The sequence below is a fragment of the Triplophysa rosa genome, linkage group LG18 (assembly GCF_024868665.1).
Source record: "Triplophysa rosa linkage group LG18, Trosa_1v2, whole genome shotgun sequence".
In the NCBI taxonomy this organism is placed as follows: domain Eukaryota; kingdom Metazoa; phylum Chordata; class Actinopteri; order Cypriniformes; family Nemacheilidae; genus Triplophysa; species Triplophysa rosa.
Window position 1 is genome coordinate 19,664,992 of NC_079907.1, and position 26,265 is coordinate 19,691,256.

General features: G+C 38.6%; 1 protein-coding gene across 1 annotated transcript in view; it reads left to right on the forward strand.

Annotated features, from left to right (window-relative positions):
- The first annotated feature begins 1,950 nt into the window (after positions 1 to 1,950).
- itga3b (integrin, alpha 3b) overlaps positions 1,951 to 26,265 on the forward strand; it is a 24,702-nt gene continuing 387 nt past the window's right edge. Inside the window, exons 1-19 of the mRNA XM_057357825.1 lie at positions 1,951 to 2,397; positions 15,054 to 15,190; positions 15,625 to 15,701; positions 16,485 to 16,731; positions 16,905 to 17,009; positions 17,079 to 17,286; positions 17,485 to 17,678; positions 17,876 to 17,964; positions 18,446 to 18,582; positions 19,571 to 19,654; positions 20,237 to 20,304; positions 20,406 to 20,542; positions 20,782 to 20,928; positions 21,669 to 21,766; positions 22,026 to 22,182; positions 22,997 to 23,074; positions 23,209 to 23,288; positions 23,362 to 23,439; positions 25,913 to 26,050. Of these exons, the coding sequence (XP_057213808.1) occupies positions 2,225 to 2,397; positions 15,054 to 15,190; positions 15,625 to 15,701; positions 16,485 to 16,731; positions 16,905 to 17,009; positions 17,079 to 17,286; positions 17,485 to 17,678; positions 17,876 to 17,964; positions 18,446 to 18,582; positions 19,571 to 19,654; positions 20,237 to 20,304; positions 20,406 to 20,542; positions 20,782 to 20,928; positions 21,669 to 21,766; positions 22,026 to 22,182; positions 22,997 to 23,074; positions 23,209 to 23,288; positions 23,362 to 23,439; positions 25,913 to 26,050 (2,432 nt within the window). The 5' untranslated portion in view covers positions 1,951 to 2,224. The remainder of the gene's footprint in view (positions 2,398 to 15,053; positions 15,191 to 15,624; positions 15,702 to 16,484; positions 16,732 to 16,904; positions 17,010 to 17,078; positions 17,287 to 17,484; positions 17,679 to 17,875; positions 17,965 to 18,445; positions 18,583 to 19,570; positions 19,655 to 20,236; positions 20,305 to 20,405; positions 20,543 to 20,781; positions 20,929 to 21,668; positions 21,767 to 22,025; positions 22,183 to 22,996; positions 23,075 to 23,208; positions 23,289 to 23,361; positions 23,440 to 25,912; positions 26,051 to 26,265) is intronic.

The window sequence follows — 26,265 nt, forward strand, 5'->3', positions numbered from 1 at the left end:
AGTCTCATTTGTTTCTGTTTTAGATGAAACATCTGAGACTAAGTTGATTCTTTAGAAGATAGAAAACTCCATCAATCAAAGAGCAAACTCTAGGATGATTTGATATGAATATGTTCTGAATCGACTGCCAGTGTGACTTGGAGTTTGCTTGAGACCAACTTGACCTGTGCCATTTTCAAGGCACCAACATAATGTTGCCAATTTCTTTGACCAAAACATTTTTGTGTTTTGTATTTCCGTAAAAGGATTATTTGACTTCTTCTGATGACATTCATAAACACTCGGTTCTGAAAAGGGCACAGACTCGTCATACAGAGAATGTAGCATTTTGCCTGAGTGTTTTCCCATGAGCTGGATCTGTGCTCCGCGTCAGAAGCCGGGGCAGTCTATAATTTCCTTTTAACTATTATTTAAGTTCAGAGGGTGAATTCTCCTTCCAAACCTTCTGCATCTCCTACCCCCACCTCCAGCTCAGTGTGTGGGAGGTTAGACACCTTAAAGTTGAATGACACTGGGAACTTGTCCTCACATACACAAGCGGGCAAATATACTGTAAAACAAATGTCGGATACTGTTGGGGCTGAAGAAGGCAGTGTGTGAGATTTTGTCACCGTCTCTGCAGTCTGTGTGTGATTCATGACCTGGTGGATTGGTGGTCTGGTGTACTGGTCTTATCAGGACAGTGTGAATGCATTGCTGTTCCAATCAGCTCAACTGAGGGAGTCAAGAGTCCAGATTCCCACCAGACTCTAACCAAACATTTATTATGGGGGGATGATATTTCCTCCTAATCTCAATCTAAATCCAATGTTAGTCATCTCCAAAAACACTAAAAAACAAAGCCTTTTTGTACTTTTTGTTTTGTTTTGCATTGCAACATTATTTACATGACAATTAAGCACACTCCCACTATTGTTAGCCTAATGCAAGAATGTCATTAAAGTAATGCAAATCATTTATAAAACAATGAAAGTAATATTAGTATTTATACATCATAGTAATATTTGTAAACTTCTTTTATCATGGAAAGTCAACAAAACGTATTATTTACTCACTTGACACCAGTGTTGGGTGTAACTAGTTACAAAGTATTTAGTTACTGTAATTGAATTACTTTCCCGTGAAAAAGTAAAGTAAGGGATTACTCAAAATTTTTCTGTAATTTCATTACAGTTACTTCTGATATAATTGAACTGAATACTCTGTATATTATGTGTGTGCAATAGTGGAATTGACATCGAAATTCAAAGTCTAACTTTAAAATCGGTGCTTTAATGTATAATTCTCACATTTGTAATGCTTTGGTTAGTTAATAAGAGTACTTTATGTAGTTTTATATGATTTATTTGAATGAATTAAAAGAGCCGTTTCATGTCTATCCTTGAATCACTTAACTAATCAAGGTTAATATAGGATGTAGAAAGTAATTAGTAATAAATAATTAAATTCTTTTTGGAGAGAGTAATTTGTACAGTAATCTAATTACACTATTGAATATGTAATTAGTAACTAGTAATTCATTACTTTTTCAGAGTAACTTGCCCAACACTGCTTGACACTTGTCACCACGAAGAACAACCATGTTGTTACTACAGTAATCATAGTTTAACCGTGACATTTGTGGTCAAATCGAAGTCAATCATCCAAGGTTACTTTTATAATCAAACCCTGGTTAATTTCCCTAAAATACTTCTTATGCATTATCATAGAATAGATTTTATTATTTCTAAATCATACCACGTGCAATGTGACCTGGACATGTGTTAACGTCACAGGCAGGTCAGATTTGAATAACAAAACCTTGGAAAATATAATAGCATAGTGGAGCATAGCAACAGGTGTGTGCGTAACAGACTGTGCGTGTGCGGGGGGGAGAGAGAGACAGAGAGAGAGAGAGAGAGAGAGAGAGAGAGAGAGAGAGAGAGACGTATCTCTAGAGAGAGAGAGAGAGAGAGAGAGAGAGAGAGAGACTTGGCTTCTACTGGATTTCAGAGCTTTCTCTCCTTATCAGTCTTGTGGGACAGATCTGCCGCTCTATTTCTGTAGGCAGCTAAGGACTGGTGAGCGCGCGCAGGGGACACAAGCGGTAAGGCTGGAGGAGGGAGAAACACCTTAAAGCTCAATGCTCGTGACCGAAAGCAAGCGTGTCCCCATGGCGTGTGATTGAGAAAATCCTGTTCATTGGCGTTGGTTGGGAGGGAGAGAGAGAGGGGAATATTGAACTATGGCCGGAGAGACGCTGCGCTTGTGCGCGTTTGTAATGTGCGCGATCCACGCGAGCTCGGGATTTAACATTGACACGCAGTTCCCGGTCATCAAAGAGGGAAAAACCAAAGGCAGTTTCTTCGGCTTTTCAGTGGCATTACACAAACAGACGGGGAAAATCAAGCAACACTTGTAAGTACCCGGCAATGACGGTGTCGTATAAATATGTCGTTTAAATTGTTTTAGTTTGCTGCTCTCTTTTTCGGGGCTCACAAAGTCTTAATGAGCGAATACAAATATTCAAGATCATTTTTTTTAGATGTAATCGTTATCATTGGATCTATATTGGATCTAGTTTATAATAATTAACACTGCAACTGTGTGAGGAAAGCGATGACTCTTTAGCACCTGTAGCGCAACAATGGTGTCCAAATCGCAAACGGATCATTCATGAGAGCCGATTCTTTATTATGATTCAGATGAATCGATTTGCAGAGAATTTTGAGCTAAAATCGCTTATCTGCAGACTCCGTTTAGAAGTGAAATTGTGAAATAAGACCAGAATTGTGAAACAGTAGCTGTATAGAAATGTTATGCTACTAACTACACAGTAAACTCACAGTGTATATATAATCCCTTTATTAATTATACACTGTGAGAGTTAATTTGACATTTTTTAACACTGGCAATTTTGCTGTGTATATTATACTATATACTATATTAATTCATATTAATGATAGTAAACAAGGTATTTTGCTGCAGCAATAAACAATCCAAACTTTAAATGGAGCATTTAAAAAGCGTATAAAACATATGGTCATAATGCGCAATAAAAACAAGAATATTGACTCGTATCTTTTTATTTGTGCTCTACACTGTCTTGCATTATTTCCGACTGGTTGTAATTGAACACATTTGCTGTAATACTGTAAAGGGTTTATTACAGTGAATATCAGTATATGATTTCAACAGTGTTCCCTGCCGAAGTCATTAGACTACAACTGTGAAACAGAAACTGGACGGGTGTTAACATGCCACAGACGGCAGAAACAATCAAAACAATAAGATTGTGTGCGCAAACCACGGCTCTGTAGAAGGACAATGGAGCTGAATTCACCCACTTCAACCTTGAAATCATTGCATTGTCTTTCCTCTTGTTTTGAGTTTGGTCTAAGTGAGTATGAAAAGTGTGCCCGAGGGGAACGATTTGTAGCTCGACGTGGGCTGTGACAGGAATCAATTGGGTATGCAGTAGTCTACAGTAGATATAATCTGTTGTTTTCTAAGACTTCAACAAGATATTTTCTGTTATCCGTTGAGGTGTGCAGTTCACATTTCCCTGCTTTTAATTAGGTCTTCAAAGATATGTACAGGTTTTTGTATGACAGAGCTTTTTCAAGCCCTCATATCCTGTGCTGGTATGACCTGTTGCCTGCTTCTGATAAACCGCTTACACTCATCTCTGTGGGTGTTTTGAGAAGAAAACGGGTAGCTATAACATGCTACTGTACCAGACACGGCAGCACAATTATGGGTCACTTTAGTGAGAAAATCTAATGTGCTTTATCTATTTTTGATGTTTCTCTGTTGTGGGATAGTAGGGAGTTTCCCTCTTTTCTTATTTGTGATTTCCTGCTTATTATGAGCCTATCGTGTAGTTTCATCTACAGGAACTTCAGAGGAATCTCATTGGCTGCATGTTTTTGTCAATGGTGCTGTTCTTAAAGTAATCGTCTAATTCACTTCGGTTCCGACCTCTTTGGCCTATCAGGCTGTTATAAATTCAGCACTTCATGCAGTGTTATTGTTGAAGGACTGGATGGATGTTCTGCCCGTTCATTGTCCCCTCAGGGGAGTGTGATGCTGTCCAGGCACTGCAACATGAGAGGAGGCCACATGGCCATAGTTGAGTGTGTCCATCACTCTTGGGCACGTGGGGGTGCTGGCTCTGGTATATAAAGAGAGAATCAGCTCTGTTGAGAAGGATAGACACAAGCAGACTCAGCTGTGGTCACTTTAACACTCTGACAGTTAAACAGAACCAATAACACGCTTTACATGCAATAACATTTACTGCCAGACTCCAGCTGATGAAGTCTGAACCTCGCAAAACTGCCAAATAATGTCAGCTCATATTTCACCAAAAGTGAAAAGAAATGAATGATATTTTGCGTAACGAGAATAATGCTTATTATTGAATTTACATAGATTCTTTTTTTAGTAGCCTGGTGTAAAACTCTCGTTTCTCGTATTTTCCTTACCGTAATAAACAAATTTTGTATGTTTACCGCGTGTCACTTTCAGTGTCATGATATTGATAAAAATTTTTTACAGTTTTAAATTTAATAGATTTTTTAAAATATTTTATTTATACTTCAAATTAGTGCTGTTCAACAAATAATCGTGATTAATCGCATCCAGAATAAATGTTTGTGTTTAAATGTTTGTGCACTGTGCACTTATTTTGTATTTATAAAAACACACACATACATGTATATATTTAAAAATTATTGGCATATATTATTAACATTTATATATAATTAAAATTATATATAAAAAAATATTTTTCTTAAATATGTGTATGTGTTTATAAATACAAAATTAAAATGCACATTGCACAGACATAATAAAAACAATTATCTATTCTGAAAGCAATTATTCTTTGAAAATACCTACTTCTTTCGACAAATCGCTTTATTGATTCCTAATTTATCTGCAAATCGCTTTGGATTAAAAGAATCTGCTGTCACGATTTGAGTAGTTGAAGAACCCAAATGCAGGCAGCAGCAGTGAAGGGGTTAATAAATAATTTATTTAACAAATAAAACAAAACAAAAACCCACAATGGGGTAACGAAGACTGGACTAATTATAAAAACAGAAACCAAAACACTTCCCACGAGGGGGCAAAAACAGCAGGACAAAAATAACTAAAACTAAACTCTAAAACAACGACACAACATCTTACCAAAAACATGGAAGGGTAACACAGGCAGGGCAAGGAAAATAACAAACACTTAGTCCGTAGGGCAAGGAATCAGGAACACGAAGACTTCTACACAGGTAAGTACACTGTACAAGAACAGGTACAAGAACAACGAACGAGCACAGGACAATGAACGCGAGGGCATTTTAAAGGGAGACATACAAAGGAAGATAATGAGAGGCAGGTGAGGAACATAAGACACGGCAGGGAAGCAATATGGGAAACGAGAGGGGCGGGGCCAATGACGAGACACGAGAAAGCACATGGAATGTCAATGGTAAACACCCCATGACTTTCTCACACTAAACATAAGGGATCTGTCACGATCTTGCCACCAGACTAGAAAATCCTGAACAAGAAGGCAGGACCATGACAATCTGCTAAATGCCTGAATGTAAATGTACTTTAAAGTCCCAGTGAAATTTACAATGAAAATTACAATGCATATTTTTCCATGAAATATTGCAGCGTTTATTGTAAATAGCGTATCAACGTGGGTCATTCTCTTCTCTTCAAATTCGTGTGCCCTCATAATCTTCATTTAAAATCTGAAAATGCACTTCCGCCCTGAAATGACTATCCCTCTTAAATGACCTATGTTAGACGGCTTGGGCGGAGCATTTGTTAACTCCTCCCCTTCAAATGTCAGTCTGCTGCCAGTTCCATTTCAAAATGCAAGGGCTGTTTTTATACATTCAATCAAATCGCAGCGAAAAACACAAGCCATGGCCACTATTTTTCTCATTCAAAATTCCATTTCACTCGGAAAAAACGATCGCAACTTCCGGTTCACGTGGACATTAAATCCCAAAGAAAAGATGTAAAACATGACATGGGATGACTCCACCTATCATTGACTACAGTCAAAAGGTCATTATCTTCTGACATTTATTTGTATTATCTTTAGGAAGTCTCTGTACTGTGAGAGCGCTGTGGTTTGGCTTCCTTGTGGACATCAATGCATCTTATGAAATTGAATCAAATCTGTCTTTACTGAAGGCTGTGTTTGTGCAAGTAGGGCACTCGTGCAGATCCCAGGAGATGGAATGCTGGCTCATACTGCAGCTTTTAAAGTGAAAAAAGAGAGATACGCATACAGAGACAGTGACACAATGAAAAACATAGATGCAGAAACAGACCATTATGTTCCAGATGGTGTACATTATTTATTCAAATTAATTTTAATGTGTCAGACAATAAGACCACAATGATGCAGTGCATCAAGTCTTGGTGAAATAATCGTTACAATAATTACAATTATACACACAAGTAACAGCGACTGACAGTGACAGAGGTAGAGGAACAGTTGAACATGTGATTTATACCATCAGCGATGTCAGATTTGTTTATCTGAAATAACGACTTTGAATCACATGATGCACAATAAGTTCATGGTCAGTTTTAATTTTATAATGACTTTGAGCCAGACTGATGCTTGATACCTTTTTGTAGATTCCATCCAAGCACAACACAAACGTATACCCCTCATACAGCCCTTTCATTCAGCTTGTGCGGTTCTTCCCTGTGATTGGTACTTCCAGTGCTCTGACCCTCTGGAATGCTGAGAATTCCTCAAGCTTCCCAGCTCAAGTGAACCTGCCTGACTGCAGGTTGAGACAGGACTGAGATGAACCTCACAAACAGATAGAGCTCCCGAGGATTACCATGCTATTAGAGGCCTACCAACCAGACAGACACACTGTTTCCAAACCTGCTTCAGCAGGACCCAGATTTTATTAAGTGCTCCGCTCTTGTTTTTTTTCTGATGGAGAGTACGAACAAATCAATATGTCCGATTCCGAGTCACACATTTAATTTAAGAGGAGAGCTGTTCAAACTTCAGTGCATTGTGGCTTCAATGATTTTCTCTTTTACCTACTTTTAGTTTTTGACTTTCTTTTAGCCCATCGCAAACATTTCAACCCCCTCCTTACAAACATAACTCTCATGCACTACATAAACATGTCTTCATGGTCAACTCCCACAATCCTTGGTGTCGTACCCCTCATTCTTATTGTGTATAATAAGATACAACAAGAAATGAATGACCTCCTAAGCAAATGTTTACACAGACTTGCAAAGAGGAAAATGCCCATGGAAGACTTTGTTTGTGAATGAATGAGCTGAGAATATTCTGTATTATTGAGAGGCGGCTGCCATGAAATCGTGGGATCTGGCAACCCTACAGCATTCTCATTTTTCAGCGGTTACACTGTTTGATTCAGGTGTGACTGAAAGCCACAGCTGTGTGCTTTGATGATCCGCTGCCGGTATGGTTTTGAATAGACTTGTTGGTTGAAACTGGGTCTTTATACACAGGAATGACAATACAGAGGGAACTTCTCACCAGATCAATGCTCCTTCTGACTCGATGTGTAAAAAGAACATTTTCAAAAATTGAAAGTGAAAATCGCAGATCTTTTTCTCAGTTATTTCGGTTGCACTTTATTTAACAGTTTGTGTACCTATAGTGTACTTACAGTGTACTTACCTAAGAAAGCAATGGGTAGTATGAGGTAACTACATGGTATAAGTTAAGGTTTAGGGGTAGGTTCAGGGTTAGTACATTGTTATTAACCAGTTATAATATTTACTGTAATAAGTACACAGTATGTACATGGGAAACAGGACTGTAAAATAAAGTGCTACCGTTATTTCTAGACATCACTGAGATTAAATAAAGAGCAAATAGAAATAACAAAAACTATAACAAAGTTTACCAGCTCTTCAGGCTTCAGTCAAGTCCTCCCCTGAGAATCTGAGTATGGGCCTAAAATCTGTTTAAGAAATCAGCTCAAGAGAGCCGTGAGATATCGGCCGTGAAAAGACACCTGCTGAGAACATCATGAACTTCTCACCATCATCATCATCAGGGAACCTTTATTTCTCATCGTGAGGAGATCATTTGAAAGTGCCCAGGTGCCTCGGCGAGAGGTGGAAATGGTCATCCAGGGAGATGTGTCCACATCTGTTTCCTTTCTCATCATTACTCAACCCTCGGGAGATGTCATACCAAGGACCGGCACATAAAAACAACCAAATATATGAAATGACCCAAGAGTTCCTTCGCTGTCTAACACACAGATGCATTGATCCAGATTGCTCTTTAAGGAATATATGTTTTTTTAGGATGCTAGCTGTCATGTGCCATTCTTAAAACATTTTAAAAGTAGGCAAATGGATGCTGTCAGAGTAGATGTGAGGTTCATACTCCAAGCTTTCTATTTTATGAGCGCATGCATTCCCTGACTATCAAACCCATTGTTTTGGCTTTGCAAGCACCATCCTTCACTAGTTAGAGACATTTCTGGCACTTCTTTCTGAAGTCTGATCATCATATGATATACTGTACTGTAATATGTGATGTCATCATTAATGGGAAGACCTCTATCGTCTGACTGCAGTGTCATGTTAACTTTCAATGAGTTCAAGTCTTGAAGTAAAATGAATTTACTTAGTTTTTAGTGTTAGGTTTCAGTGTTTAAGGTTGGCGGTGGTGTTGTTCTTGTAAGTATTTACACACAGTAATGTTGACTGATGTTCTATAATCAGGTTGCATCTCTCCTGTTCAGAGTAATTACACCATTTAGAAAAATGCTAAATACATTACGGACTTTGTTCCCGGCTTGTGTTGTTGCCCTGTTTACGGTACTTGTACTGAATCGATAATCTTGTCCAAGGGGAACTTGGTCTAATAATCCAATCAACAATAATCTAATGCATTAAACAATCTTGTTTTAGAATGGGGGAAGGCAGATATTTCTAAAATCGCTGGCAAAAATCACAATTAAACAGCATATTTCCGATCCATAATTAAACATGACATGACATGAATCATAACTTTTGTTTGACAAGCTTAAATTGCGCTAAAAATCACCTTTTTAGATGCCGCATCATCTACAGGCCTTCGCACAGGCTGAGACGGTCCTCACTGCAGTACACGACATCCAGGATGCGTGGTTGGATCCAGATCCAACTCCTCCCACTTTATATACTTGGCCGCAATTTGGAGACCCGTGGTTGCCAACGTTTGCTCTTATCTATGTAATCATAATTTAGTGTACGCCTGTAGTAATGATCACAATTAAATATGTTAACCCAAACCCTAAACCTAAATCTAAAAAAATAGAACCGGATCTTACAAGTTGCCATTTTGTCACATGACTAGTCATACCTGCTTTATAACCAGCTACACTGTGCATGTAAAGTTGTTCATGATGTGAATAGCTTTACTGTACAGTACATTATGCATCTGAAGAAGAAGGTCACATTCGGTCCGTTCTGCCTGTCATTAATGTCAGTTTTCACGGTTCAGTAATAGTCGTGTTTTCAGATTAAAAGGACAGACTCGGGTCATGCTTTATGTTTCCACAGATTTGGCTGTGGTTGACAGCAAATGCTGAATCCGGTTTCAAAGCTGCGAGTTTCCTACTGTACAACATTTCTTCTAGCTTTCCTGTAGCTCCTCTGAGGTGCTGACAACACCAAGGTCATCATGGGTTTGATTTCCAGGGTATTGCATAATAAACTGTGAACTGTAGGATAAAAGCTTGAATCTGTAAATATAAAACTACATTATGTGTGAAAGCTTGATTATACTTACATTATAGACATTTAAAGGGGATGTGCAATGGTGTTTCATGCATTCTGACTTCTACACTGTTAAACGTGCTGGCTTCTCATGCTTGACATGGTCAACTTGTCTAAAAATGAGTTGGACGTATCACGTAGTATTTCTGTGCTCGATTCACTCCCCCAAGGTTCGTATAGGTTTTGAAAACGTTTTTTTTAACATGAAATTCCCTTACGTAACAACTTTTCTTAGTCCCTTATTGGACAATTCTCCCGGAAAGCATGCCCACGCGTCAACCAGCGAGAGCGAGATGAAAGAGCACGCCCACGCGTCAACCCGCGAGAGCTTGTTGGCAATCGCCGCATACGTGCATTATGTAAACAGCACAAACTTATAGTGAATCAACAGTTATGCAGGGATAATGCGATGATGAATTGTGTTCAAGAGCTCGCCTGTTTCGGAAATAATCGCACATCTGTATTTTTTATAAATTTGATCAAACTAAAGACTCTTCGAAGATACGAAGTATGAAATACTACTGTATAAGTCAGGGACGGATTATGACTTCAAAGGGCCCCGGGGCCAGTTACCTTCAAGGGCCCCCCTCCCACAATTTTTCCGTTCTTTCCCTTAGCTGCGCATTCACAGTTATAGAAAGTGAAAGTTAAGATGATCATGAGTATTCAAACCTGAATACTGGTGTAAAATGCCTGGGTTACGCTAAAAATAATTAAGCCTGATTAAAGTAGTAAGCTGTCGTGTTTACATCGGTTGCAATAAGAATTCCTCACGATCGACTGAACGCCAAATTCTTAGACGTATGCGAGGTTCACGACTGTTATTATGGGGACATTTCCATGCCTCTAAACATGACGCGGCACAAAACGAAACGTGGTTGCTTTACCTGTCAGTCATATGTTGGGAGGGACTTGACCAAAGAAAGCGGCCAAAGTTCCCGCGAGACTGTGAAGCCCAGGGCCCCCTCGGGCTCATGCTAGTCAAGGACTCATGGGCACTGGCCCCATTGGCCCGGTCAGAAATCCATCCCTGGTATAGGTACTCAAGATTAATATGAGATTTGCAGAAACTGCGTGTGTTACGTCCGCTTTAAATCTAAACAGTGTCAGGCGTAAAACTAAGGGTTCTGCATGTGAGTGAAGTTTCCTTGTTGTTCCCTTCCACCAGAACTCAAGCAGATGCTGATGTAGACCCGCCCCTTATTTTCAAAATATCAATCTCATGTCAGCAAACCTGAACATTCAAATTGATTGACAGGCAGTAAATGCTTCTGATTGGCTGAACAGCGGTATGCCACAGTCAGATTCTTGACTGTGGTGCTGTCACAGAGCCGAGTGATATCCCATAATATCTCTCAGAGTGTTTTTTTTGCATGCTAATACCATAAGAAAAGCTGATTCACATCTCCACACAGAGTACACATACACACACAAAACACTGATGGTCTCTTTCTCTGCAGTGCCTGTGGAATCTCAGATAAAGCTGGGCTGGTAGTGAATGATAAGCAAGGCCTCTCTCTCTCTCTCTCTCTCTCTCTCTCTCTCTCTCTCTCTCTCTCATCTTCATACTAATAATAGTTTATAACTAAACCAGTAATAAACAAGATGTTTATATCAAAATCGCCATACTGTTATTTGGCCTGTAACTGGAGTTGACAAACCAAAAATAGTCCGTGACTGATCAGGTACGCTAATATTATTTATCTTGTGTTTGAACATATCTGTCTTAAAAGTAATAATAATAAAGGAAACCATAGTGAGATCTACAGAGCACCTCAACCTCAGCAATGACAGAGGAAGGAAATGTTTAAGCCGCAGGACTGCCAAATGTGCCAATGCACACTTTTGGTGTGAGCTGCAAACTTTCAGACGCTCTCACACTGCACATAAATGTCAATCCAATATAACTACAACATAGTAAACAAATCTGCTCATATGATTTTACTTGGCTCAGGATTGGGTTTTACTGGTCTGAATAAAGTTCACTCAAAAATCTTGCACATTTATTACGGTCACTATGGCAATGTCAGGAATAGAGCAGTTTTATTTAGCTTGTCGGAATGTTTTGAAGTAAGAACACAAGAAAATATGTTTTAGGTTACTTTTGTTTTGTATAGATGAGAATCGTGGTGGTGTGTTTATCAATTGTATCTTTAAACAATGGTTTTGGTCTCTTTTCATGCCACATGTAGATACTTATTTGCAAATGTCAGACAAAATTAAAGGAATAGTTAACCCAAAAAATAAAAATTCGGTCATCATTTACTCACCCTCGAGTTGTTCTAAATCTGTATAAATTTCACAGAGAAAGAAATCTGGAAGAAGGCTTGTAACCAAACAGTTCTTGGCCACCATTGACTATCATAGAAGGAAAAATGACTATGGTAGTCAAAAGTGCCTCAGAACTGTTTGCTTTCTTCAAAATATCTTCTTTTGTGTTCAACTGAAAAAGTAAAAAAGTCCTTTTTCCTACTATGGTAGTCAATGGCGGCCAAGAAATGTTTGGTTACAAACATACGTCCAAATATCTTTCTCTGTGTTGATTAGAACAAAGATATTTATACAGATTTGGAACAACATAAGGGTGAGTTAATGATGACAGAAATTTCGTTTTTGGGTGAACTGTTCCTTTAATACATCATTCCTCTTTCTGAAGATATTTTTAATTGATTTTCATATACTGTTCATTTTAAATCTGCTAAACACCATACAAAGGACCTCAAAGCAAACAGACATTAACTAAATCCTCAAAGCTCCAGGTTTGATTTCGGGGTCATTTTAAATCATATTTTTGACATACTTTAGATGTACCACAGGTTAAATATTCCTGCATGCCATCAGCTCATGTAATAAATCACAATAAGAGCTTTTCTCATATTGTTATATTCAATCCTTTCCTCCCTCACTTCTGCAGTCTGCAAACTGTAAACACGCATATAACGTGTAGTGTACTGGTGCTAGCGTGAGCCAGGTACATCTAACATCTTCCCGCATTGACCAATATTAGTCACGACTGACCGCAGGTTTGCTTCAACACTCTCACTTGGGAAAAATTCCAGTAATGCCATTAAACTGCGGAGGTCTTGTCTGAACATGAGTGAGAAATGTTTGCCCACTCCTTAAAGATCCAGCAGCTTTGAGCTGCCCGTGAATCTATCACTTGAATTGAAACGATCGCAAAAATCATCACTAAGGAGATCTCCTGACACAGGTCTTATACCATAGAAGGATCTCATGTACAGTAGGTAGCGGCCATGGTTGTCTAAGAAAAGCACATGACAGATCTGAGTTTTTCATCCAGTGTCAGCGAGCCGCGAGAGTGAGTTTACAACTCTACAAGTCTAGACTCTTCTTGCTAAGCTCAGTGCGTCGACACCTGGTGATAGAGCGTATCCTCAGGGCTCAGAAATAGCTCGCCTGTCTCTCGTGACATCATTCGCCCGCTCTTAGAGTAGAGACGTGCAATTCTTCACTTTGAGGGAAATATGTATGTTGCGGTTTGCAGCACAGACGGTGAAACTTCACATTGAAAACTTACTGCCGTGTTTTAAGGGAGTTGTGCGTGGTGCCAGGGCATCGCTATGTGCTTTCTAAGACATTCTCAATGGTTGTTAGCATGTTGCTAGGATGTTGCAAAATGGTTTTTGTTTGGTTGTCGAAGTACATGCCCACTACCTTAAATTACAGCCCACCCTCAGTGTGTTCATTTGGGGCATTCCAGTCTGATGTCAGGGGAATTTCACTGCTATCCTTCTGAAACCTCCTATCTCCATATTTCCTGATTTTTTTGCCTTAAAGGGATACTTCACCTAAAAATGTCTGTCAATTTTGTCGTAATTTACTCACCTTCGAGTTGTTCCAAATCTGTATAAATGTCTTGTTCTGATGAACACAGAGAAAGATATTTGGAAGAATGCTCATAACCAGACAGATTTTGCCCCCCATTGACTCCCATAGTAGGAAAAAAACAATGGTAGTCAAAAGTGCCCCAGAACTGATGTCCTAAATTCTTCAAAATGTCTAAAAATGATAAAGTATTTTTTCCTACTATGTGAGTCAATGGGGGGCAAAATCTGTCTGGTTATAAGCATTCTTCCAAATATCTTTCATTGTGTTCATCGGAACAAAGACATTTATACAGATTTGGAACAACTCGAAGGTGAGTAAATGATGACAGAATTTTCATTTTTTCATATTATTAGTCACCCTCTATGTTTGTCACTGGGTTTTGTAAAAATCTAACCAATTAAATATATTAAAAAGTGCTTGTCAACTTTGACAAACCAGTATTTAATCGTTTAAAAAGTTCAGTGATTTGTCAATTTTCTGAAAAACAGCGAATTTGGAAGGACAGCAACGATTTGTAACTGTTTTATGAGGTGAATTAGTACGATTTGAGTCATTCATAAACATATGATTATTAGAAAAAGCAAAAATCTCAACCTAATGTCGCTGGGGTGAAAGAGCATCATACTAAAACAAACAAATAAGATTGTACGAATCCATATGAATTAGACACCTCGTAAAATAGTTACTATGAAATACAAGATTGTGTTAGATATTTTTGTGTGGAGCATTTTAAATGTTTATTTTTACCCACTTACTGTATATTATTCCAGTTTGTGCTGTTGTTCACGTGGCGACAGGTTGTCGTTAACAGGAATTCTCGTTTGATCGTCGATTCACTTCTCATTTACTGAGGTTTGCTGTGAGGAAGCTAAGAGATAAAAGACTCCTTCCTTTCAGGCCTGGGCTTGTTTATCTCCTCTGATCTCTTTTGCCTTCATTTCTCCTCAAGAACATACACTCAGGAATTTCCTCCTCTGTGTTTGTGGAGATGTGTGTTGTTTGTTTTTCATGGATAGATTTCCTGATTGAGATCCAAATTCAATTCAGATTTATTTCTGCAATGATTTGTTGCAATTTTTTGTATGAACTTTGTTTCTCATAGAAGTGCTAAGGAGAAATAAAAACAGAAACAAATGAGACTGTAATTGATGAAATCTATTAACAGTATGGCGGTGTAAATGACTGTGCAAGGAAAATCATCTGGATTTGGTTAAATTTGAAGAGAAATGTTTGAGTTCATGGTCACTGCTTCAAGTCTGAGAAGAAACGAGATGAGAGACCCCAAATGACTCCACAGGGGATTATGCTCAAAATTTGCATAATAATTACTTGAAGGTCTGATTGTACAAACATAGGATGGCGTTTCATATATACTGTATATCAGCATCATGTAAGTGAACTGTATGTCTGTTGTTGTTCTAAAGGTTGTTGGTCGGGGCTCCTCAAGAGAAAGCACAACCCTCCCTCAGCAAGTTTAACATCAATCAGACCGGAGCTGTGTATTCCTGTCCCATCACCACCGCCCGGGATGATTGCAGGACCATGGATCTCATCACTCCACGTGAGCTTTAGCACCTCAAGAAATTGATGTGCCTTATAAATTTCCTCCTTTATTTATGATGCAGGGTCAGCTTTCGGTCATTTGTGGAGTGTTGAGTTGACAGATTGTGAGTTCAGTCTCTTTCTGCATAATGAGTCTGTGGGTGACTCAGGTGCTGATATCTGTCTCCCAAAATTCCCTGCTGCTATATTTAAGCAAAAGTGAATAGTAAAACAAGCCTTAACACAGCAACCATAAAATTCCATTGACTTATCACTGAGTAAAGTGAACTATGGGAAATATTTCTTGTGCATAATGTGAAGTGTCCAGTTTATCACTGGCCCTTGTTCCAGACACATTTTCTCTACTGGTTTTCCATAGGCATGTCAAAAGCTCGCTCTACCTCTTTGTGTATTAGATAGCAGATATGTGATTACGTTCTGTCTCTCCTGCAGCACAATCCACAGAGATGGTGGAGGGTATGTGGCTGGGAGTCACTGTGGCCAGTCAGAAGAATGGAGGACGTGTGCTGGTGAGATGAAAAAAATCATATTTGAACATGAGGACTCACATCATGGTTAGGGCTCTCGTTCTGGGCCAGATGAGCAAGTCAAGTGTACTCCCCTAAGAAAAGTAAACAAAGTTTTGCAAGACGTAAACAACACTGGTCCAGATTAAAATACAACCAACAGAACATTTCTTAATGAATCTTTAAGACTTAATCTATGATGAATGCAGGAGTATATACACATAATAATTAGGGGAAGCACAGAACGCCTGGACACAGTTAGGGCGTGGCAACATGAAAGAACTACAAAGAAACGATACATGACTACAGCAGGAAATGACACCATCAACACAATAAAAAATGCAAGATTCAAAATAAAAGACATGGAAAAGGAATAACAAGAACATTACATGTGACCTAATGAAGGTTGTTATGAAGTTTTGCAAGAACTAGACAACTCTAGTCCAGATTCGCTTTCTGTTTTGTTTGAGTTAAAATACAACCAACAGAACATTTCTTAATGAATCTTTAAGACTTAATCAATCTTTGATGAATGCAGGAGTATATACACAAAATAATTAGGGGAAGCACAGAATGTCTGGACACAGTTAGTGCGGGGCAGCATGAAAGAACTACAAAGAAACGATGCATGACTACAACAGGAAGTGACATCATCAACACAGTACAAAATATGAGATTCAAAATAAAAGACACGAAAAAAGAAAAACAAGTTATTATAAATCAAATGCAACCAACAGCCCTCAAAATGTTCAGTGAAATCTCTTCTCTCTTTCTGGATGTGGACAGGCGTGTGGTCACCGCTACGTCAAAATACTTCTGGGTGCAGAAGAACAGCAACGCATGGTGGGCAAATGTTACGTGCGAGGCAATGACCTGAGCTACGACCCGTCCGATTACTGGCAGTCTGACACTTACGAGCTGTGCGACTTCAACTATGACCAGAATCTGGAGGGCATGTGTAATATGGGCATCTCAGGGGGGATGACGGAGAGCGACGTGTACTTCGGGGCACCGGGCAGCTTCGTGTGGCAAGGTAACAGAAGAACTACGAGATGGTTGGAACATGGTACAGGTGTAAAATGTATTTGGTGTGTACAGGGTGTGTTCACACTTCATATCAGATTTTAAAATCACCCCTAGGGTCTTATTGTTGCATTTCAGGAGCGGGAATGTGACACGACTGTGGGGCTCTTTTTTCCTTTACAGGTAACGTCCACATGAAATGCAGAGACACCGACTTGGATTTCGAGGGGGATGCCGATGAGAAAAGCTTCAGAAAGCTGGGCGAGGACCGGCTCAACATTTACATAGGTACTGTGTTTGTCTTCCGTTTGAGAATACAGGTCACAGATGTGTTTTCACATCTGATGTGTTTTTCAGGTTACTCAGTGCTGGAGGACACAAAGTTACTGCATCGCTCAGAGTACACTGTGGTGACGGGGGCTCCCAGAGACGGCTTCAGGGGTTCTGTCATCATGGCACAGAAAACCGACAGAGACCTGACTCTTCACCCACTGAACATTTCAGGGGAACAGATAGGCTCGTACTTCGGCAGCAGCCTGGCGGTGACGGACCTCAACAATGATGAGTAGGTCACTGGGTTTACTCGGTCGTATTGTACGGGCTTGCCTGGAGATGAGCTGGTTGTGCATGGGGCGAGCGGCACCAAGGTCATGAGTTCGATGAAATTGATGTGGAAGTGACCGAACGTTTTTCATTCTTTACTGAAGCTGTTTAAACAGGACGTACGCAACACCTGATGTGTGTTTGGTTTGTTGTGACCTAGCTGGAACGACCTGATTGTCGGTGCTCCGTTCTACTTTGACCGCTACAATGAGGAGGGGGGGGCCGTGTACATTTACATGAATGAGAATGGATCCTTCCGCGAAAATGCCAGCGTGGTTCTGAAGGGAAGGAAGGGTTCTGGGTTTGGATTCGCTGTGGCCGCAGTGGGAGATGTCAATCAAGACGGGTTTCAAGGTACCACACGCACACCATGCCGTAGCTCCAACATTCCGTTTGCACATGCATTTTATTTCAGAATAAAGTTATGCTGTGATAAAACTGCACTATTGTAAGAGTTGTCTACATTTAAAATGTGATTTATGTAACAGTGCTGCCACCTACAGGCTGTGGAAGGTTTTTCATGTGTTTTGTGTCTTTGGTTCTTCCTTTAGATTTTGCTGTGGGTGCTCCTTTCCAAGATTCTGGAAAAGTCTACATTTGGATGGGGGATAAACGTGGAATAACTAAGGAACCCAGTCAGGTACAGCACAACACCATGAGACTGTATGAAACACACGAATATTAGAGTTTGGTTGGTTTGTGGACAATTGAAGAGACAGTTCACCCAAAAATAAATCTCACATAAAAGTTATCATGTCCCCCCCTCATGTTGTTCCAAACTTGTATTTGATTCTTTCTTTAGTACAACACAAAAGAAGATATTTTGAGAAATGTCTCAGTGGTTTTGTGGTCATACAGTGGAAGTCAATGGGGTTCAGCGGTCTTCAAAATCTCTTCTGTTAAAGAAACTCACATAGGTTTGAAATGACATGAGAGTGAATAAATTTTTTGGGTGAACAGTCCCTTAATGACTGTCTTTATAATCTTTTTATGTGCCAGTCGCCTGTACTTCTGATGTGGTTTTTTATGTCCAGGACAAAACATTTGAATGTCTGAATTGCTAAATAATATCTAATTATAATGAGTGTTGATTAAAAGAAGTACCGAATTATGTAAAACAGGTGATAGAGGGAAAATCTTTGGTCACCGGAGGCTTCCAGACGTTTGGTTACTCTCTGAATGGAGGAATGGATGTGGATGGGAATGATTACCCTGATATTGTCGTGGGATCTCTGGATGACCACGTTGCTCTTTTGAGGTTCTGCTTTTCAACTGAATTCGGTGTTCATATATGTTGATATTATTCAGAACAATATATGTTTATCTTATTTACAAGCACAGAAGCGACAGGCATATACAAACACAGATTGTATACATGTACAGTATACTGTAAATCAAATGTTTGGCTTCACTTGACATTTTATAGTCACCTTTTCACCTTATGCTTAAATGCTCAAAATTAATTTTGTCCAGCATACTTGAGAACTTTTTCAGTCCTGACCATTGTTTTGCACATATAAACAAAGAGTGGATATACAGTATTAAAGAAGCTTAAAATAATGTAACATATAAATGGTTTTAATATAGGCTATATTCAGTGTTGGGTAAGTTACTCTGAAAAAGTAATTAATTACTAGTTACTAATTACATATTCAATAGTGTAATTAGATTACTGTACAAATTACTCTCTCCGAAAAGTATTTAGTTACTTATTACTCATTACTTTCTGTATCCTATATCAACCTTGATTAGTTAAGTGATTCAAGGATAGACATGAAACGGCTCTTAATTCATTTAAATAAATAATATTAAACTACATAAAGTACTCTTATTAACCAAAGTATTACAAATATGAGAATTATACATTAAAGCACAGATTTTAAAGTTAGACTTTGAATTTTGATGTCAATTCCACTATTGCACACACATATATTACACAAAGTATTTAGTTTAATTACATCAAAAGTAACTGTAACTAAATTACAGAAAAAAAATAAGAGTAATCCCTTACTTTACTTTAAGGGGAAAGTAATTAAATTACAGTAACTAGTTACTTAGTAACTAGTTACACCCAACACTGGCTATATTTATATAGGATAATATTCCATCATTTCCCATTTATATGATTTGTGATAAATCTTTGTTTATAGCTTTTTTGTGTCACAATTTTGTGTCCAGATGTTTGACTGGCGGTGGACAGTGTGAGGTTTGCGATATTAAATGTGTTTTTCTTGATGAATTTTCAGGGCACGCCCCGTTATCCACCTCTCCAAAATCTTTACAGTGGAGCCAAAGATTGTGATTCCAAGCCAATGTGTTGTTAATTCCTGGTGAGAAGATATAAACCGTAATATATTACATCAATAATGGAAAAAAGGTCATTTAATCTCTGAGTCACATGCTGTAAAATGATGACACAGTATATTTTAAGAATACTTCAAAAAAGGGATAGTTCACCTAAAAATGAACCTTCTGTCATCATTTACTCAGCCTCAGATTGTTCCAAACCTGTATACATTTCTTTGTTCTGCTAAACACAACGTGTTTAAAAGTGTAAACGTATTTCTTTTCCTACTATGGCAGTAAATGGGGGACAAGATCTGCTCGGTTACTGACATTCTTCCAAATATCTTCCTTTGTGTTTATTGGGTGAACTATCCCTTTAAGTACTGTAATACAATGGCAATGATTAGGTATATATTATACTTTTCTTTTTTCTGTATATACTGTATATATTTTGTCTCTGTTGTCTGTTTGTTTTAAAACTCATTATTTTTCTGTGAATCTGCTTTGCAGATGTGAAATTGTGAAAGACGCTGTAGAAATACATTTGTGTTGGATTGATTCTGATACAAACTTTCAGACGCATCGGTTACAGATGTCCAATCTTATAAATATTTCTCTTTGAACAGTATAAAGGTGAAGGTGTGTTTCAGCTACATCCTCAGCAATGGAAACAAAGCCTTTAAGAAGGACATCCGTAAGTTAAACAGGTTTTGTGTTCGGTCTGGTGTTCAGGAGTGTGTCATCATCAGGGTTTAATAGGATTAACTGTGAGCTGTTTGTTTCGTCTTCCCCCAGCTGTGAGGTACACAGTGGATGCTGACCATAATCGCCGCGGCGCCCGAGTCCGTTTCCTTGACAACAAGCAGAGCACATTCACAGGCGTTCTCTCTTTCTCTGCTCCCACATGTAAAGAGCTGGAGCTCAGTGTTATTGTGAGAGACCACCTGCCAGGACCACCACAAAACCATACGCACACAAACAAACACATATTCAGTTCTAGTAGGACAGTAGCACTGAACATAGTGAATGCATCATTCTGGTATTCCGTACAGACGTTAAATCTGCATACGGTACACTATACCGTACCGTACATGCTGCATGCTACAAAAATAGTATGAGTAGCATGGAAGCGTGTCATTGCCATCACTAAAATTTTCCGTCGTCTCTGCAGACCCCTGTACTGGACAAACTACAGCCTATAGTCTTCACTCTGAACGTGTCACTAGATGAACAGAAAACAACAGCACAACAAACATTACAGAACCTAGACGCCTTTCCTGTGTTGAGCGGCCAGCAGACACTGACGGACAAAACTGAGGTATGAACCAGTAAACACACACACACACGTGCGCATACACAGCTATGGATGCCCGTTTCTGCCAGGGTTTGGGAGTTTTTTTGAGATTTTAATTATTTATTTATTTTGGTTCTCTCAAACAACTTTTCACAAAACAAATACTTATTAACCGCAAAAAAAGGATAAGCGACACTACTTCACCAATTAGTATTACAAAATAAAACGATATAGATCCAACAAAGAAAAAAACAATTCCCAAAATAGGCTCGCATATTCCAAAGACACATAATTGCAAATAAACATTCCAGATATTACTTCAGTCATAAAATTCATATATACGATGCATACTCATTAAATCATATAATTATTTATGATCTTATTTTTTTACATTTACAGAGTGACTTAATTCTAGTTCATTTTCACAGTTATTGCATTCATTTACTCCTTTAACGTTGTACACCTATTTTTTGCGTTTGTTCAAATACATTCCTCTTAAATCATACAAACTTTCTATTAATTGGAACACCCTATAAGTAATTTGACTTAGTATCTCATAATAATGAGAAAGTAATAACATATTAATGAGACACTTTCTCATAAATTACTAAATTGAGGCAGGCAGGTGCTAAAGACGACTGTGTAGTGAGATGTGAGAAGGCAAACAGAGGGCAAAGCCAACGGGTTTTACAATAAAAATGATAAATGTAAGATTTCAGAGAATGCAAACTTTGCGAGTGTTTTTGTGTTGTGTTTGTCCTCAGATTAACTTTCATAAGGAGTGTGGTGCTGATAACAGGTGTAGCAGTAACCTGCAGCTCCGGGCCACGTTTGCAGATGAGAATTACGTTCCCTTTCCAGGGTGAGTGTTGTAGTGTACATGAGAACACTGTGTTTAAATGACAGGGCTTGCTGAACGAATGAAAGAATGTAATTCATATCTGGAATGAAATATTTGTGCACTGCAATACTCTACACACATACTCTACAAGAAGGATTTTTTTAAATGTATAAACTATGAATAATCTGTGTGTGTAAATACAGATTAAGAAAATGTTTTGCATTCACACACTGTTGCGTAAAGACACGTGTTTTATGAATTATGGAATGTTTGTTGACAGTCAGATGATGGAGTTCAACAGTAACATAAAGAAGCTGGTGATGATGGTGGAGGTCACAAACGTGGCAGATTCGGTCAGAGAGGCTGAGGACGCGCATCAGGCCAAGCTCAACGTCACCATTCCACACACGCTCAAGTACTCGGGGGTCCGATCTCAGGTGAGGCCACAAGAGGGCGCTGGTTCACTTCAGTTAGTTCTCATCACATAAAAAGTCTTTCTTCATCTATTCAACCTCGTGTCACTTCAAATCTATGTGACATTTTTCTACGGCACACAAAAGAAGATATTTTGAAGAATGTTGATAATCAAACAACACTGAACCTCGTTGACTTCAAGTGTTTGAACACAAAACCACTGAAGACATTTCTCAAAATATCTTCTTTTGTGTTTCACTGAAGAAAGAATCACATACATACTGTAAAAATAAAGTTTTTTTCATGTATAATGTAAAAACTGTAATTTTACGAAATGTTACTGTTTATTAACAGATTTTTTATATATTTTTGAAATACAGTCGAAAACTGTCCAATTAGACAAATTTACAAGAAAAACTGGAAAAACATGTAATTTTACGAGAAAAACTGTCATTTTTACAGTAAATATTTGGTGCCCCAGCTGCCAAAAAATGTCAGTTTTTGTACAGGATTTTTTACAGTTTATTTTTGATATACAGCCAAAAAAGACCACAAATTTACCAGAAAACAGAGAAAGCCATCAAATTTTCCAAATTTAACTCTTATTTTATTGAATATTTCTGGTGTCCATTCTTATTTTCTTTATTTAACATTTGGAGACAAACATAACTAAGTTTTGAGAAATAAAAATCGGAAATGTCTCAATGTTGAATCGTTGATTTTAAGTTGCAGTTTTATCATTCTCACGGGAGCCCCATTGAATATCATCTGTGTTGTTTTCCAAATTTCACTGTTCTCAGTTCAGTTGTGAACTGTCTGGATTTGTCTTTATTACAGTCTGGTTTTGATGTCGAGTGCACCGCAGACGATGCTGTTCTATGTGATCTGGGAAACCCATTTAAAAGCGATCAGAAGGTAACAGAAAACACGTGTGACCTTTCCACCGTTGGAGATTTGCATGTCAATTAAAAAAACATCTCAGATAACTGCAGGAGCTCATTTGAACGGCTCATTTGAGGAAACTGAGTCTCTTCATTTGCCTCTCGCAGGCTTCACTGATATTCATCTTTGAAACATCTGGAATCACGCTTTACACAGAGCTCATCGACTCTCAGCTTCAGCTCTCCACGTAAGACCCGATGACATCGTCTTCAATTCTGAATGTTTGATAAATGACGTGAATGACGTGTGTTTGTGGACAGTTTTAGTGAGCAGAAAGAACTTCTTCCTGTTCCTGTGACGCTCAAAGTCAAGAACACCATCCTCTCTTCATTCTCCTTGTGAGTATTTAGAAAGATTTATAAATAGTTATCAGGGATCCAGGTCCGTGTATCTTTTGGCCATTTGTTTTTCAGTTTGAACTTGAACAAACGGGAGTGAGAAAACGGCGCCATTTTCGTTTTTCGTTCATAAAAAAAACGGGAAAACGAGAATTCGGCTTTTTTTTCGTTTTCAACTTAGCGTTTAAAAAACGAATAAACAACTTGAAAACTAGTTTTTCACATGTGGGCGGTATGAAACGCCCCCTTCCGCAGACTGGCAAATCAAAGGTCAGTAAGCGACGTCTTCGGTTGTCCCTCGGTTCCGAATAAATAGTCCTCCGCTGCTGTACAGAAAGTATGTTTCATTTATCACATTAAACAACCGTCCACAAACCGTACAGGGCAGATTATAGACTGGACTTTCTTCTGTGCAACCTAGCGCATTTCATATAAATATTTATATCACAAATATTAGTGTAGTTCGCATCCGCATCTTTCTAGCTCTCCATGCAGGGTTAAATCTGCGTGGCAAAGCTGCGCGAGACACTGGACCGCACGAAGCGGATTCATATACTTATTTTATTTCATTTCATTCAAAATTCGCTGTTGTGGTTGTTGGGTTACCACATTTGTTCCACAAGTTTGCTTCTGTGTACATTTCATCAAGTGAACCAAGACGAATTCAGAGTTTTTCTGCGTGACAAAGCTGCGCGAGACACAGTACGCAGTCTGTCCAGTGATCTAGCCATCTTAAGCTAAATGATCAAACAAAAATAAATGCTAATTGTTTAGACTTACGGAGCCTCAATACAAATTACAACGGAACACAGCGAATTTTGAATGAAGTAAAATAAGTAGGCTATATGAATCCGCTTCGTGCTGTCCAGTGTCTCGCGCGGCTTTGCCACGCAGATTTAACCCTGGAGAGCTAGAAAGATGCGGATGCGAACTACATTAATATTTGTGATATATAAAAAATTATATGAAATGCGTTAGGTTTCACGAGGAAAGTCCAGTCTAGAACCTGCCCTGTACGGTTTGTGGACGGTTGTTTATAATGAGAGAAATTAAACATACTTTAAGGATCCCCACTGTACAGCAGCGGAGGAATTATTTACGTCTAAATAATAATAATAACCCCGTGATAGCTTAATTAATTTGTATTTTTGTCAGCATTTCTCTCATTGTCATCGTTCGCATGTGCCAGTCGTAAATAACACAGTAAAAACGTTTTATAAAATACTAGAATCTTTAGCATACACTGAATGATTTTTTCTGTGGAATCTACACAGTGACTGAGCCTTGATCAACATATCGGACAAATAGGTCACTTTCACTTTGACTACATCACTGCACTGTATCCGCTGCGTACTGTCCAGTGTCTCGCGCAGCTCTGTCACGCAGCAAAACTCTGAATTCGTCTTGGTTCACTTGATGAAATGTACACAGAAGCAAACTTGTGGAAAAAATATGTTAACCCGACAACCACCAACACAGCAAATTTTTAATGAAATAAAATAAGTATATGAATCCGCTTCGTGCGGTCCGTGTCTCGCGCAGCTTTGCCACGCAGATTTAACCCTGGCGAGCTAGAAAGATGCGGATGCGAACTACATTAATATTTGTGATATAAATATTTATATGAATTGCGCTAGGTTGCACAGAAGAAAGTCCAGTCTATAATCTGCCCTGTACGATTTGTGGACGGTTGTTTAATGCGAGCAATGAAACATACTTTCTGTACAGCAGCGGAGGACTATTTATTCGGAACCGAGGGACAACCGAAGACGTCGCTTAACCCCTGACCTTTGATTTGCCAATCAGCGGAAGGGGGCGTTTCATACCGCCCACATGTGAGAAACTAGTTTTCAAGTTGTTTATTCGTTTTTTAAACGTTAGGTTGAAAACGAAAAAAAAGCCGAATTCTCGTTTTTCCGTTTTTTTGATGAACGAAAAACGAAAATGGCGCCGTTTTCTCACTCCCGTTTGTTCAAGTTCAAACTGATAAACAAATGGCCATTGTGTGCGATTTACAAGGACGCTTTCTCCCAGAGAATTCATTACAGTGTAATAACTCGCTTTTGGAAATGTCTGTTGTCAAGTTGGATAAAGTAGTCGAATAGCATTCAGGCATTGTTTTAGCAACTCTGTTTTCATTTGACGCACCCACTTTTCACAATCCAATAAACTTCTAGAAAGATAAAATCAAGTCCCACCTGACGCGTGTTTCTCTGTGAGTATCCTGTGTCACGCAACACATGTTACAGAAGTCTAATGGTGTTTCATGTTGACCTTGGGAAACATTGTAGGATTTCTTGACACATTTGATCACAGATTTGTAAAGTATCTACAACATTTAGTTTTTAAATATGAATTAAAGAGCCGCTGTCGCACTTTGTCAAAGCAATCATCTTCAGATGTTTTACCTGTAAAATGTTACCTTGTTTGTAATATTGTGTTAACACATTTTAAACACATTTGTTGTGTGCAGAGAAAGGCCAGTGGTGGACACGTCCTTCAGTGGAAATGTGGTTGGAGAGTCTGCCATGAGAAGCATCAGTGATGTGGGGAGTCCAGTAGAGTTTGTGTTTCATGTGAGTTTGTGTTACAGTTTGCCTGCCTTTTTCAGGCATATTACATGTTTGTTAGTCCTATAATAGAGTTTTTCTGAAATGTAAATGTTATCATGTTCGTAAAAACATATTGAAGACCTAGTTTACTAAAAAGTTAATTTGGACAAATCAGTAAACATTACCATGCACTAGGATGTTATAAAAACTCTTAAAAATAAAGGTGCTTAAAATGTTCTTCACAGCGATGCCATAGAAGAACCATTTTTTGGTT